The sequence below is a fragment of the Rhineura floridana genome, chromosome 8 (genome assembly GCF_030035675.1).
Source record: "Rhineura floridana isolate rRhiFlo1 chromosome 8, rRhiFlo1.hap2, whole genome shotgun sequence".
NCBI classification, from domain to species: domain Eukaryota; kingdom Metazoa; phylum Chordata; class Lepidosauria; order Squamata; family Rhineuridae; genus Rhineura; species Rhineura floridana.
In genome coordinates, this window is record NC_084487.1 from 92,524,158 (window position 1) to 92,539,166 (window position 15,009).

The 15,009-nt window shown below is 38.6% G+C and overlaps 1 protein-coding gene across 1 annotated transcript in view; it reads left to right on the forward strand.

Moving 5' to 3' along the window:
* KCND2 (potassium voltage-gated channel subfamily D member 2) overlaps positions 1–8,904 on the forward strand; it is a 531,244-nt gene extending 522,340 nt beyond the window's left edge. The window contains exons 3-6 of the mRNA XM_061637849.1: positions 1,672–1,770; positions 3,021–3,116; positions 6,852–7,099; positions 8,727–8,904. Coding sequence (XP_061493833.1) covers positions 1,672–1,770; positions 3,021–3,116; positions 6,852–7,099; positions 8,727–8,904 — 621 coding nt within the window. The remainder of the gene's footprint in view (positions 1–1,671; positions 1,771–3,020; positions 3,117–6,851; positions 7,100–8,726) is intronic.
* The last annotated feature ends 6,105 nt before the right edge of the window (positions 8,905–15,009 follow it).

A 15,009-nucleotide genomic window follows, 5' to 3' on the forward strand; every position in this document is an offset into this window, starting at 1 on the left:
TGAGACACAGTCACAGCCCTAAATGGCACCGTAAGCCATCAGTTTGAATCCTCAGGCCAAATGTACCGTTCTCCACCTACCAGTTCTCCGCTGATCAGTTTGCCCAGAAGCACAGTCATTCCTCACAACTTTCTGCCCTGCTTAGGTGCACCCAGGACTGCAGGTATGTGCTGCATGCTTGTGAAGCCCCAGCTGCTAGCTCATGCCAACTATTATAAACAGAACTTGGCTATCTATGAGGGAACTAGACAGCTGTACTGCCAGATGACTATCTGAAGAATAAAATGTCTCCCAAGAATATTAAAGTTGATCAGCCCTGGCATAGGCAACCTGCAGTGTGTCATAGTTAGAAAGCAAGTGCACTTCAGAAAGTTGCTTGCAGATCAAACAGCTCTCTTTGATTCAAATGAGTGAGCCAAGCGATATCCTGTCCTTTCCTCATCCTATCTCCCCTTTTTATCTCCCCCTTAAAATAGCTTGTAACAAACTTGCACTAGCATCAATTTGAAGTGTAATGCAAACTGAAGCAACACCATCGTCCTTGGTCCATTTGGCCTCTAAAATGAGGAGGATCCATATGTTTTATCATCGTAGCTGCAGATGAAACACTGATGCACATTTTCCTTATCCTAGATGCAACTGCTTCTTCTGTGTCACTTACTGAAAAACTATGAAGTGATGAAGAAAAGCACATGTCCCCTTCTCAAGTGTTACAAAAAAACATGTGAAAACAAGATGCAGTACTTATGTTTCCAGTTTCAGCATGTGTGACAACACACAAAAGCTCTGCTCTCGCTGTAGAATCCAGTTGTCCATCAAGTCTAGCACAGAATCTTTCGTATCCAACATGACTTGCTTTGGCCATTGCTTCTTAGCCCCTGGGTCTTGTTTATAACAATCCCTGGAACAATAACAAGAGAGCTCTTTTTCCTATTTATTAATTATGGTTGTTTGTGAATTAATACTTTTTATTTAAGGCAGAAATGCCTGGATTCCCTTGATAATGGCAATTAAAAGCAGGTTATTCAAATATTAAAAAACTGTGTGAATTCTTCAGTGTTGGAGCATATCTAAGGAAAAATAACATAAGCTGTGATGTGTGTGTGTGCTGCTTTCATGTCAGCAGTCCTGCACTCAGATAAATTGAGAACCACAAGTTTAGCTCTCTCATTGTGTTATGCAGATGTTCCTCTACAAATCAAAATGTCCTGAGTTATTGTATGTGACACCTCACAGCGGTTGAACAGCTACACAATTCTTTTGGTCTATTGTTTTTTTCTCTCAAGTAACCGTTAGAAATTGAGTAATTACAGTGAGATGAAAGCAACATTCCTGACCTTGACGTACAAGCAATGGCATGATCGCACTGACAGTAAAAATGAAGAAACAACATGCCTAATGTGAAAATGTGTAAACACCATTTATTGTTCTGGTTGGCTGATGCATGCTGAGAAAAGAACGCTTATTATTCATTTGCATTGTAAATGTGAAAACACTGCACCTGAAAGCCCAGTTGAAAGAGTCCCTTCCATGATTAGGGACCTTGCTATTCATAGAGAAGACATTCCAATTAGCTTTGTTATCTTTCTTTGAAAATAGAACATTAGATGCCAAGACAAGTGACATTTCTTTCTTTTCCTCATTTCCACCCTCCTCCTTCCGCCAACACAGAAAGCCAGGCTCGCTAGGATCCGTGCAGCAAAGAGTGGGACTGCAAATGCTTACATGCAGAGCAAAAGAAATGGCTTACTCAGTAACCAGCTGCAGCAGGTAATGACCATGTGTGTTCTAAATCCAGAAACGCCATTTAATAATAGCCCAGCAATCCATGTTCTGTTTCACGTCAGAGGAAGGCAACAGACATTCAAATGTAGCATGACAGTTATCCTTAGGCTGAAGAAGGAATCATTGTTCTTCTTAACTGGGCCCTGTGACAGCCAGTTCAGCCAAATGTTTTTCCTTGGGGCTTAGTCAGCTCTTTGGGCCCACACAAGTCTAAGGTCCTGGAGGCTTCCCTGCTCAGCTCCAAAAGCAGCCTTCATCCTGTAAGCCTCGAACACACTTCCCAGGAGTCGGCAGCTGCCTTCCAGAAAACATCTCCCCTTCACATGAAGACAGGCAGATACATCACTGAGTAGGGTGGTCCAAACACCTGCTAGTCTGCAGCACATTTCATGCTGGTCTGAAGTTTTGATTTTTAGGATATTACAGACAACAACTTATCTCTGCTGTAATGAGAATATGTTTGCATCAGAATCTCTCTCCTGCAGTTAATTTCCTCTCGATCTGTCCCTTGCTAAATCACACATTATTGTAGTGCATTCATTAAAAGAGAAGCAATAAAGCACAGCACACATCCAAACAGACTTGTGAACACCAGTTTACCAACCTGCCCACTTAATATAAAAAATGAAGTCATCTGCGGCAAGGATCAGGCCCTTTATCTGTAGGAGTCCCAGGATTCTGGAACGATTTCCTTCAAGAGGTGCAACCTCTTCCTGACATAGAGGTGATTAAAGCCCACCTATTCAGGAAAGCTTTAGAGCATTAAGAATTGCTGATTATTCTTTGATATGCTTTTAGATTGTGCTGTAAAGTGTGCAAATACCATTAACATATGGAATTTCTTACAAGATATATTGATGATCACCATAGATGTCTTTTTAAAAGTACTAGAATGTCAGACAAATCTTTCATGGAGAATAGATTTGATCAACAGCTACTTTGAGGGGTAAACTGATCATTTGCTTAAATGCTTTCACTTTTCTTGTTTTTAAGAGCAAATACAAAATGAACTGTGAATCGGGTTGTTAGAAAAAAATGAAATTTATTTTTAAAGAAAATCTAATGATCCGTTAATATGCACAGATTTTATATTGATCAGTATTTCCATGATAAATCATTGCAGTGTAGACTTAAAAAAACCAAACCAAAGCCAGCTCAGATGTGCTTTAATCAAGGACTGTTTAAAGTCCATTTCTTCACAAACAAGAATAATATAATATTCAATGTATTAACAGTTATGCGGTGAAGAACAAGAAGTCTTTGTTGGCAAATCTGGTTCTTCCTTTGAAATCCAGCACCACCACCTGCTTCACTGTCTGGAAAAAACCACGGTAAGATGATAAACCTGCAGCTTCCTTGTGGTTGTGAAAAATAAATACGGTGTTGGTTTCGTGTTCTCCTGTTGCTCTTAGTTAAGAATTACTCTGAAGCAGTATGTTTTCATCATACCTTTCAAAGGAAATTTCATGAAGTAGCAGCATTCTGAAATTATTTTGGTGGCAGGATTTATATGGAGAAAATGGCAGTCATATTTGTTATTAGCTCTGTTGACAATATTGTTGTATTTGAACGATTAATATTTAAGTTTAACCCATGGACAGCCTGACAAGATAATTTGCTGGTTGTGATAGTGGGGTCCAAAGAGGAAGTCACTATAACAGAGAGCTGTAGTAATCACCAGCTCCCTCCACTACTGAACTTCTCTAAAATTGAGTGTACAACAGAGAAACCTTGCTCCTTTCCTTATCCTGAACCTCTCATCCCCATTCTTGAGTCCTCAACAACTTTCTGATGGCAAAAAGATATGCCAAAGGGGGAGGATAGATACAAAGGGAAATTTATGTGGGCACTGGCACAACTATCATGCAACATCAATACAGGGAGTCTTCTTAGCCAATACCAAAAGTTCCCTATGACAATTCAGCTGGCAAAACCTTACCGCATGCAGAATGATCAAGTCACAGACCAATAGATGACTGAAATAATGAGTTGATAATAAAGTTCAAACCACAATCATAATATAATGTGATATAATTACATACAATAAACAATGAGTCCTGTATATCAGTAGGAATGAATAAACACAAAACAATCCAAAACTATGGCTCAGTAAAGTTTAACAACCAATATAAAACCTTTATGCATGCAAGAATAATAAACAGTCCAACTTCTGTACATCAGTTGAATAAAACAGTAAAGTTAATTCATTGATGAAATCTCCAAAATGTATTTTCATTTCCATGCTTCTTAAGAAATGGCTGTTATGGACGACAGCCAATCTTGACTCTCCCAAGATATCACTGGGTTCACAGCAATACTAAAAAAAATGATAAATAAAATAACTGAAGGTGACAAAAAACTGAAAAAGCTACAGCCAAGAAGCTGTCAGTGTTGTCAATTTTAACAGTAGCCTTCCAAAACTCCAAAGCTGAAAACATTTTTCTCCAAGGTAATGATTATCCCTGAAATTATAAAGAAAGAATCCAGAATTATTAAGATAAGAAAAAATACTGCTGTAGAAATAACCTATAGGAGATGTCATACCGCCAATACCCACTTTGCTCCCAGTGTGGGGTGCCTTTATGGGGTGGTGTGTGGACCCCTGGGGTAATGGGAGGGGGATTCCTCCTCTTGCCCATACTTGCTGTCATGGGATCAGAGATTCTGCAAGAGCCCTGGTGGGGAGAGTATGGGCCAGGGCTTTAAAGACCTTGGCCTGAATGTCACCAGCTTCTTTCTTCTCGTGGTGGACTTCCCACCCATCCTCCCTTTGCTTTAGTGCATCACTGAGCTGTGCATAACAGGGTCACTGATTATTAGGGCCAGATAGGAATTTTTCCTCTCAATCAAATTGGTCCCCGACTGAGCAGGTTTTTTGCCTATCCTTCAGTGGTTTCATGTGTAATTGTTAGGTTTCATTACTTCTGTCACAACTTGTGGCAGAAATGGCATTGGGCAGGATCAAACATAAAAAGGGACCCCCATAAGGGGTCTAGTGGGACATGCCCCCAGCTTGGGAGAGGCCAGGACTCATCTCACTTGGAACCATCCCCACAGATTGGCCAGCAGGATCACAGATGGATGGGCAAATGCCACGCCTGAGTCTAACGCTGACCAGCTCCCAAGGGTGTTTCTCAACTGCTTGTTGGGCTGACTCAGCAGTCCCTCAGCATGGGCTGACGGAATGGAAGCAGATTCTTGCCCTACTGCCATGCCATCATGGTTGTACTCTCATCAATAAAGTTGGGGCCTGTTTTCACCCATCAACCAGTTGTCGTCTGCTTTATTCCCATGGTGAAGGAAGGATCGCATCATGCTGCTGCCTCACAATATGCCAAACATCCCTAAAAAGGGCAGTGGAATTCCAAGGGAGGTAACCAAAAACACCAGCCATGGCTCTATATGTGTAGAAATCAAGGTCAGCTGCCATTAATCATATGTGCAATTTTAAGAGACAGAATACTATAACAAGCAATTAAATCAAATAAGAATTATAACAAGTATCCTCTTGAAAAATAGGCCCAAATGACAAAGAGGGAAACTCAATGAAATCAGGGTTAATTTACAGAAAAACAGATAAATCTAATTTGTCATTCAAACCATAAGGTGACAAGGACTTTAATGTTTGGATTAAAAACACTTCTCTTTTAACTAATAAATCACAGAAATACTTTTAAAGGGAGTAGATAATGGCACATCTAGGTTCAAATCTAAATCTAAATTCACACCATTGGTTAACCATTCCATTATTATTACTTTTGAATGAGTGGTTTTGTGAGACATTGAAAAAATGGAACGTATTCCCCATAGAATATGTTGTTATTTGTCTTGCCATTAGACAAATGTGGTCTGCCATAATAGTTTCTCAGAGCTTTTAAATTATGGACCCAAAACAGGTTGATGAACCCTCATCTAACCATTGCACCACCCAGTGATATTTCATAGCTAAATGAATACGTATTGCACATAGCATCCACTAGGTGGCTCCCTCTGCAATACTGCACTTCTAGCAAAAGGTTAGCTTCGCTTTTGCTTTCAGTCATGCACGACAATATCTTACCAATACTTGTTTTCCATAGAATTTAATTGTGCAGGAAAGCCTTAATAACTTAGGAACTTCACAAAACCAATGAAAGAGTCTGCTCTGCAGCAAGCCTGAATAAAGTACATCAGTAGTTTTCACCAAAATTGGAATAAAATATGTGATATGCATTCTTAATAACTGAAAAAAGAGGTCAAAATGTAAATTTTCAGCACTTTTTAATTTACGGTATCTGTTGCGATTTTTATTGGATTGCTTTAAATGTAGCAGCTTTGTAGACCTTATCTGTTACTTCAAGTATGCCACAATTCATGTTATCCATCAAACATGTCATTTTTTAAATAAGCTATAGAATTTTGAGGCTTATGACAATGGAACCTTGTTTTTGCTACTCACCTTAACTATAGGATCACTCCAGTACTGCTAAATTCTTCATCAAAACAATTTGGTGTAAATTTCATGCTGAAATCTCATTCATGCTTACTTACTCCATTAAAAGGAACATAACTTCATATGCTTGCCAGGAAGGGAGGTCTGTCTGGCAGGTGCAAAGGACAGGGCCTTTTCTGTGGTTGCCCAAGAGCTATGGAATTCCCTCCCATGACATAAAGTCAGCCTCTTCCTTGATAATTGTTTAGATGGGCTGTAAAATGTTTTTGTTCAGGACTGTTTTTAGAGAGGGGATTCAATAGACAGTATTTTTGTTTTAAGTCTTATATTGGTATGGCTGGCTATAATATGACAGGAATCAAATAATATAGAAGGATTTGAAAAAAAATTACTGCTGCCATTATGCTGGTGATTATGTTATTTATATTTTTATATGACTTTAAATATTGTGAGCAGTCATGGGAAAATATTGTATTTTGAATGGTGGGGCTAATGAATTTACTAAATAAACAAACCAACCTACTTCCAGTGAAATATGAGTAGGGCTGAACTATGTGCCTTGGGAAAACATTATTTTTATCATGGCCATTTTTCAACTTTAACCCTGCTTTCCTTTCTACATCATATTGAGCAGAATCACGAGTTTGTGGATGAACAAACATATGAAGAAAGTTGCATGGAGGTTTCTACTGTCAACAGGCAGTCCAGCCATAGTCCCTCTGTCTCTTCCCAACATGGAGTGACAAGCTCTTGCTGCTCACGGCGACATAAAAAGACATTCCGCATCCCAAATGCCAACATAACTGGCAGCCGTCCAAGTAGTGTTCAAGAACTCAGTACCATTCAGATCAGATGCATGGAAAGAACACCTCTGTCTAACAGGTACTTCAGCTTTAGAAATGATCCTAGACAGAGATAACATTATGTTCAGCCTCTAGACAGAGATAACATTATGTTCGAGCCTACCTATCAAAGAATTGGCACGGAGCATGAGCCTCTGTGTGTGTGTGTTTCCTCTGTTTGGGTCGTAACCTGTGTCTGTCATGTTATGGAGAAAGCACTTTCCTAGTCTTGATTATAATGATTTTGAAGTGCTTACCTGGGAGAGTAAAAGTGAATGAATGCTGATACTTTTAAGTATCATGGCAAACCATTTGTGTAAAGTGTTGGACTTTACCTAAACTACTTTCTGAAAGTCTTCCCATTTGTAATTCAGCTGACAATCGGTGGCCACATTATGCCAAACCACTGATGGACTGAAACCACCTATGAATCCTGTAGGGCCAGTATTTTTACAGATAGCTATTCAGAAGCCCATAGGTCAAACTTTTCCTTGACAGATGATCTCATTCAGAACAAAACAAACAAATCTAAGACTGAATGTCTTTATTGGAAAAATATTGCTGTGTAGATGAGCATTAAATTTACTCATAGCACTGGGCAAAATTGTTACTACAAGCTTACCAACTGATCTCATATGACACCATATGGGAGAGAGTTGGGTTTTTTTAAAAAAAACAAACCCTTGCATTTAATACACAAGACTTAATATTTACAACTGATATAACACACTGAAAAATTCTCACTGTCCTAATATTTTCAAAATATAACTGAGAGTTGCAGTCCATTATTTTATATTATTACTACACCTATTCAAAAATACTTTGGTGTGTGAGTTTTATGTAATTGAAGCTAACTGATATGACCATTTTTTTTGTAAAATGGTGAAGTCAAAATATGTGACCTTTCAGGACATTTTGGTAAAGTGCATTGGTCTTGTGAAAGCTCTGACCCATGTTGAAATACTAGCCTCCAGAACAAGCAAAACATTAGTTTAGCACATCAGAATCTGTTGCAATTCAGAGATCTGTATACATTCACATGTACACAAAGATATGCATGTGTGGCCTACTCCATTTGTTTCCATAGAGGCCATGATCTTTACAAACACTTATTTGGACCCAGATATGGTGGCACTTCACTGAAATGAATGGAAAGATTGTGTGGACAGGAAAATTTCACATGTCTGTGATTCAGGTGTATTTATAATATCTATGATATCTAGGTTGGGATAACTAATGTTGGTAACTAGGGCCAGGTGTCCCATTGCTCTCAATAGCAAATACAGCCACCTGAGGTACAACCAGTCACTAGGATCAATATGAGCTAGTAGACCAGAAAATAGCCTTGGTATTCTAGTCATGGTGATTTCACAGACCTGCCCCCCTTTGTAATGCTATACTTTATTATTCTGAACTTGTTTCATAACACTTCCATTTAAAATGTGCTGAGGGTGGTGGATGAAGAGTAGAATAAGCATTGGGAGATATATAGACATTTTTAGTTGCATCCTACATGCTGCCCTGGGCTCCTATTGGGAGGAAGAGCAGGATATAAAGCAAATAATAAATAAATCCTGGATGGTTTCCTGACATCCCCAAATTGAATAAAACTCTAAGCACGTACATAATTTTATTATCCACTGGTGTTTTTTTTTAAACTTCTCTAGCCGATCCAGTTTAAATGCCAAAATGGAAGAGTGTGTTAAACTAAACTGTGAGCAGCCTTATGTAACCACAGCAATAATCAGCATTCCAACACCACCTGTGACTACGCCAGAGGAAGACGATAGACCAGAATCTCCAGGGTATTCAGGAGGAAACATTGTGAGAGTATCTGCTTTATAAAACAGTTAGAATAAAGACCACTTAGAAGGTGAACTGCAGCCAAGAGAATACCTGAAGAAAGAGGGAAACAACAACCCTTTGTTCAGTGGAACAGCAAAAAATGGATGAGGAGTTCTGGAGATTCAAAATATGTTGGGTTTTCAATATTGAATTGAGTGCTGTGGGCAACCAAATGGAATTTCTACACATCACTTGAACTTTTCTGGAGCAACTTCTTCTGTGACTCTTTTGATTTACTCTATGAGCACAATGAAATGTCTCCCATTGATGCTTCTTCTTACCATGAAAAATCTTTTTAATAAAATATCAAAAACAAAACAAAAAAACAACCACCACTCACCACTCCCAACTGAATGCAAAACTAAGGCTGGAAATAAAGTTTTGATAATGTGTTCTCTTTTTTCCTGTCGATAAACCATGAACCCATGACAAAGTGATTTGAAAAGTGAGATAGAGAAAATGGCTCATACAATATTTGTATCAATTGAAAGAAATAACCATAATGCATGTGAAAATTCTTTGGAGCTGTGATCTGAGTTTACTTCTGTTATTTATTTCACATTAGGCATGATAACATTTTACTGTAGAAATGGGGCATTTCTGTGCATTTACAAAAAAAACTGATTGTTAATGTTCCATGGTTGTACAAATAATTTCCTTCGGGGGGGGTTAAGTATTTCTCACTCAAAACATGCATTAGTGAACTTGAGGTGTTCAGTTAGTTTAGTATTTATCATTGTTTTATCTTGCTTCCTTGGTACTGTTACAACTGCAATAATTCAATATACATCTGTTGTATCAGGAATCAGGCTTTTCTTTATATAACTGCACAAGTTCAGCTACACAAGATAAAATCATCATCTGGATAGACAGTACAGTATTTTCTGTTATATGGAAACATTTTAAATAAGTTCATAACCAAAACTGTTGTATCAAAAATGTAGATTTTTTTTTAAAAGGTTTCTTTAATTCTCATTACACTGTAATTCCTTAAAACCAATCATTACCTTTTGCTACATTTTTCCCCCCTTGGATGTCAAGTTTCCATAAATTACCTAAGAAGCCCTGTTTTATGAACACCATTCTACATTTTATGTTTCCTGAAAATGACTGTCTTCCTAATGTAGTGATTCAGTGTAATTCTCATCTGAAGTGACAATAACTTGGATTAGTGATTGACATCTCTAAAACTTCACTACTATTTTGTGCTACTATTTGGACAAGCTGAGCATTGGGAGACATGCAAGTAAGTTTTCCTAAGGATTACTAAAATGTTGTTTGTCAAGTCTGTATTCTGGAACATTTAGTAAGATATCCTAACAAAGATGACTGTTGAAATGTGAGCTTTGGACCCACTGTTGCAAAACAATAGTTGACATCAAAGGAACGTACCACAGTAGAATTACTCATACCACTGTAGGTTCAATACACAAACTTTACTGTTTAAATTTGTCTTTTTGTTTTATTGTTCAAAGGATTTTTAAAATGCTATTTCCAGAAAAGGAACTTACCTTCATAGTTGCTAATTTGTTTAGGAACATTGTGGTTTTTCATCATTTCAAATCTTCCAGTAAAAAGATATTTCTAAGTAAGAACATGTAACTAAACATTGAAGGTGCTTCTCAAGAAATTACTAGATAGATTTGTATAGCTGCTCTGCCACAGGGGGTCCTATACGACTATGTATTGCCAGGTATATCCTAATCTGATCATTGAATCCAGCACTGTATGGAAGTAAGAATGTCCTTAAGTAGTTTCTTGTCTGAAATTATGTCCTATTAAAAATAATATATTGGATGTTGGTCATCAGATTCCATCTTCATCTATTCCCAACCAATTTCAGTAGTACAGATTAACCACACCAGTTGCTGTAGTATTATGTGACCAGTGTAACATCCAAACACATTTCACTTTGCCACACCATTAGGCCAGGTCCTCCTTTATAGCTGAGTGGATGGGAAATGGAAAAGTGCAGGCTCTCCCAGTCCAGTCCTCTGGACTGATCAGCTCTGGCCTTGGTTTTGTTGCATCAGTAACAGTAATAATATTCCTCTGAGTAAGCAGAGATTTCTTGTCCATCTTTTGAAGATGAGTACATTTTGTGCTAAGATGAGTTCAAGGTGAAAAGGCAAGGCCTTTTATCTCTCCCTCATCTTTTCATCTCAGCCACGTTTCTCCCTTTGAGATTATCCTTTCCAAAATGTACTCATTTTAGTCTCTGTTATTCTGCTTCTCAGTACATTAGCAATAAGTCTGTTGCCTTTAGGGAGGCCAGGTGAAAAAGATGACAGGGCTCCTGTACCTAATAGTTGTGCAGAAGAGGACACCTGCTGAAATGCCCTCTTCTGCACAACTGGTATAGATGCAGGGGCCCTGTCCTCCTCTTTTGCATCTGACCACCCTGGTTGCCAGGCAGTGGAGACTGGTGGCTCTGACATCAGTGGGGCAGTGAATCTGCTCTATTTTTTAGTCTGAACTTTCAAGGAGCTGTCCAAGGTGCTGAAACCTAATCCCAAAACAGGTTGAGCACCTTGTATAGCTTCTTGAAAGTTTGGACTAAAACCTGGAGTGGATTTACTGCCCCTCTGACATCAGAGCCTGTTGCCAGGGCTTACATTTGCACCAGACTGTGGGAGCTTTGCCTCATGTAAACAGTTAAGATAAATACAGATATAGATCTAAAGCTAGATAATTTATGGTATTTCCTATGAGACACAGTATCTATTATGGCAGATACGGAATTAGTCTGATAACCCATCAGTAAGTCTGGTAACCCATCAGTCAGAGTGCAATTCCATACATCTCAATGCAGAAGTTTTTCAGTGGAGCTTACTTCCAGGTAGGTTTACATATGATTGCATCCTAAATTTATGAAACATAATACAAAAGGGTGAAATAGGTGATTATTTAATAACTGACCGTATAAAAGAAGAATACATAGGCATTATTTTAGTCATTTGCACTAGAATGACTCATTCATTTCTGCACACTGGAAAGAATCTACAGAGTTTGTGAATGAAGTCTGGACTTTTTACTCAACTGAGAATTTATAATATGCAAAGCCAGAGTTTTCTGTTCCCTGCTTTGATCTTTCTAAGTGATTCCACCAAAACCACATAGTCATTTCATTCTTCAGTCACAGAAAAATGGTTCCATTTTGATAATCAGATGTTGTAACCCTTGGCTCCTGCTGAATAAAACATTTGCATATAGTGTACTAGATAATGGTGAAGTAGTCATTGGTTTGCTTCACTATGTTAAAAAGCAAGGAAAGACAGCTCAAGGTTTATAAACTGTCCCTCTAAATAACTTTGATCAGAGCTGGCTTTGTTTGTAATTTGTGTTGAAATATTTTCTGAATTTAAAATTGCCCTTGTATCAACAATTTGCAACCGTTTCTGCTTCTGCTTCTTCTAGCAACATTGAACTTCTGAATTAAATTTATGGATGTTAATTTGCTGAGAGAATATGGCTGTTACAGAAAGCTCCTGGAGACAAAGGCCCATATTCAGGAGATGTAATCTGCATGCAAAAACAGGTCTTAATACAGAGCTCTGACATACTGGGTTCTCAAAAGGCTTTTGTGCAAGAGGAAAACAGAACAGATACCACAATGGAGTGATGACCCATACATTATCCCATAGGGATCCACTTGTGCTGCTGAGGCAGTGTCATTCTATAGGTGCAACAGCATCTCCACTATCTCCTGGTTCATTGCCCATGTGTCTTTTTATTAGGGCCAACTCTGTTCCATGTTACAAAATGCATAACCCAGTGAAGCCATGTTGGGATTTAAAGTTTTGGTCTCTTATGATGTTACATTTCTTATAGAACAGGTTACATTCCAACAGTGTGACCTTCATTTCACATGCACGCATACACGCACGCACACACACACACCTCTCTTTTGAATTTGGTAAGATTTTCCATAAAGCTAGCCTGACCATCACCCATGCAAAAATCCTATAATTTTTCTCTAGAATTCAGATGCTAAAATTTCTTTTAGTGTTTTAGGTGATTTAAATGCTGTTTTTCGGTAGTGAATGACTTGGCGACTGTGTAAAATGCATCTGTACTGTAAATGAAATGTAATTATTTCTGTGTATCACACAAAGAAACCAAGATTGTTGTTTTTTGACAATTTTGGGGGGATTTGAAATTTGTATTGTACTTCAAAAGGACAGTATAACAAGATGTGTTATGCTGAATAAATCAGACATCTGAGGAATATTTAAATAAAACATCTGCATGCTTGAATGGGCCAACTGGTTTTGCAATAACCTCATTCAGGGAGCATTTTCCTTTTGCCCATATTTCCAGTGAACCTCAAGTAAATGTGGGAAACATTTCTTAAAGGTCCTCATGTGATTCAAGATGTCATTCATTCTAACTATTGTGCAGGTAAAAGCACCATTATCTCCAGAACATCAAGAACAACCTCTCTCCTCCAGTGCCTCAAAATAGCCTGTATTTTACTACCCTACCTAAAAAAAATAATACAGTGTAATGCATGAAGTCTCTTCAACTCCTGTTCACCAGCTGTAGACACACAGCCCTAGTCTGATCAGTAGCCATAGCAGCACTGAGCAATTACTTGAGGGGTGAGAGTAATGGGCAGGAAGTTATTAAATCTGGTTGGTTATCATACCAAGACTATATGCATTCAAGTGGATGGATTGTGCTACAAATTATATATACAGCATCCATTTGCACACACAGGTTCTCATCAAGATAAGGATTCATGTGGAGAAGCCTGCTTTGTGTTTGTATGTATTCCCCCCTATTTCATTGTTGGGGGATAGGCCAGATCTGGACCTTTCTCAGTCCTGCTCCCTCCTTTTGTGGTGATCTTATGGCAGTAAAAATAGAGATCATGGATGCTCTACCCCCCCACTACTTCCCGACACCATCTTCCTTTGTTCCAATCTGTAGTATTTAGCAATTCTGTGTAGTGCCATTCATGAGTGCTCAATGATCCTTGGGGCGTACTCAATAGTCTTCAGGAAAAGTAGTAGTAGTAGTAGTAGTAGTATGTTTTTTTAAAAAAGTAGGCTGTGGTCATCTACATTTGGCAGATAAAAAAGGGCCCAGTTCAATATGAGTTCTCCAAACTATTTGCACATATGAGTTGTCAAAGTTTTCCATCCAATGTGTGTGTAGACAAAGCTCCATTCACTTCAAAGTGAAGACACAGGTGGAATATCCCATACAAAGAGACCCATAAGGGCAAATTTGCAAAACGAGCCATCTCAGTTTATTCACCTCATTTGTGTTGCACGTGTAATTTTAACATTTATATTCAGATCTTAGGGTTGCCTACCCTCCAAGTTTGGCCTGGAATGACCAAGAATTGAGCTCAATCTCCAGGAGACTTGCCAACCCTCCAGGTCTGGCCTGGAGTCCAGGATTTAACCTCAGTCTCATAGAACCTCTTGAAGCCAATACTGAAGATGTGACTACAAGCCACCATTGTGGTCTCACACCAGCCTGTCATCTCAAGAGGCCTAAGTAGGAAGATGCAGGAGATACAAGGGAGGGTAGTAGTCTGTAAAGAGAGGAAAAAAACATTGAAATTAATCCTGGGTAAATGTTAGGAGTTAGGAGACTGGTACAGGTGCAGAGATAGCTGGAAGTGACAGACAGGAGGAGCTGAGTATTCAAGAACAGTTTTCTGTATCTCTCTGTTGCAAAGTGTGTTGCAGCTGCCCGCTGACTGAGCCAGAAGGCCTCTCTGCACTATACTGGTCAGTCATACCATTTTTCTTTCTTAAATTTAAACAAAAACATTCAAATCATTACAAACAATGGTGGTTGTGAAGGACCTTCAGACAGTGGCACAGGAAAAAAGAGAAGGTGTTTGTGTAGTTTTAATGATGACTGGTGCAAGGTCGATGCATTCAAAAATTGACTTCACAACATCAACAGAGTTACGGCAGAATGCATTCTGTGCCATCAGGGGTTTTCAGTTAAGTATGAGAGAAAAAATGCAGTGGTAAGCCATGCTGAAAGCATAAAACACAAGGAATTAGAGAAACAACAGAAAATAATGCCACAGATCACATCCAAAAGAGACTTATCCCAAGAAAATCAGGTGACAATAGCTGA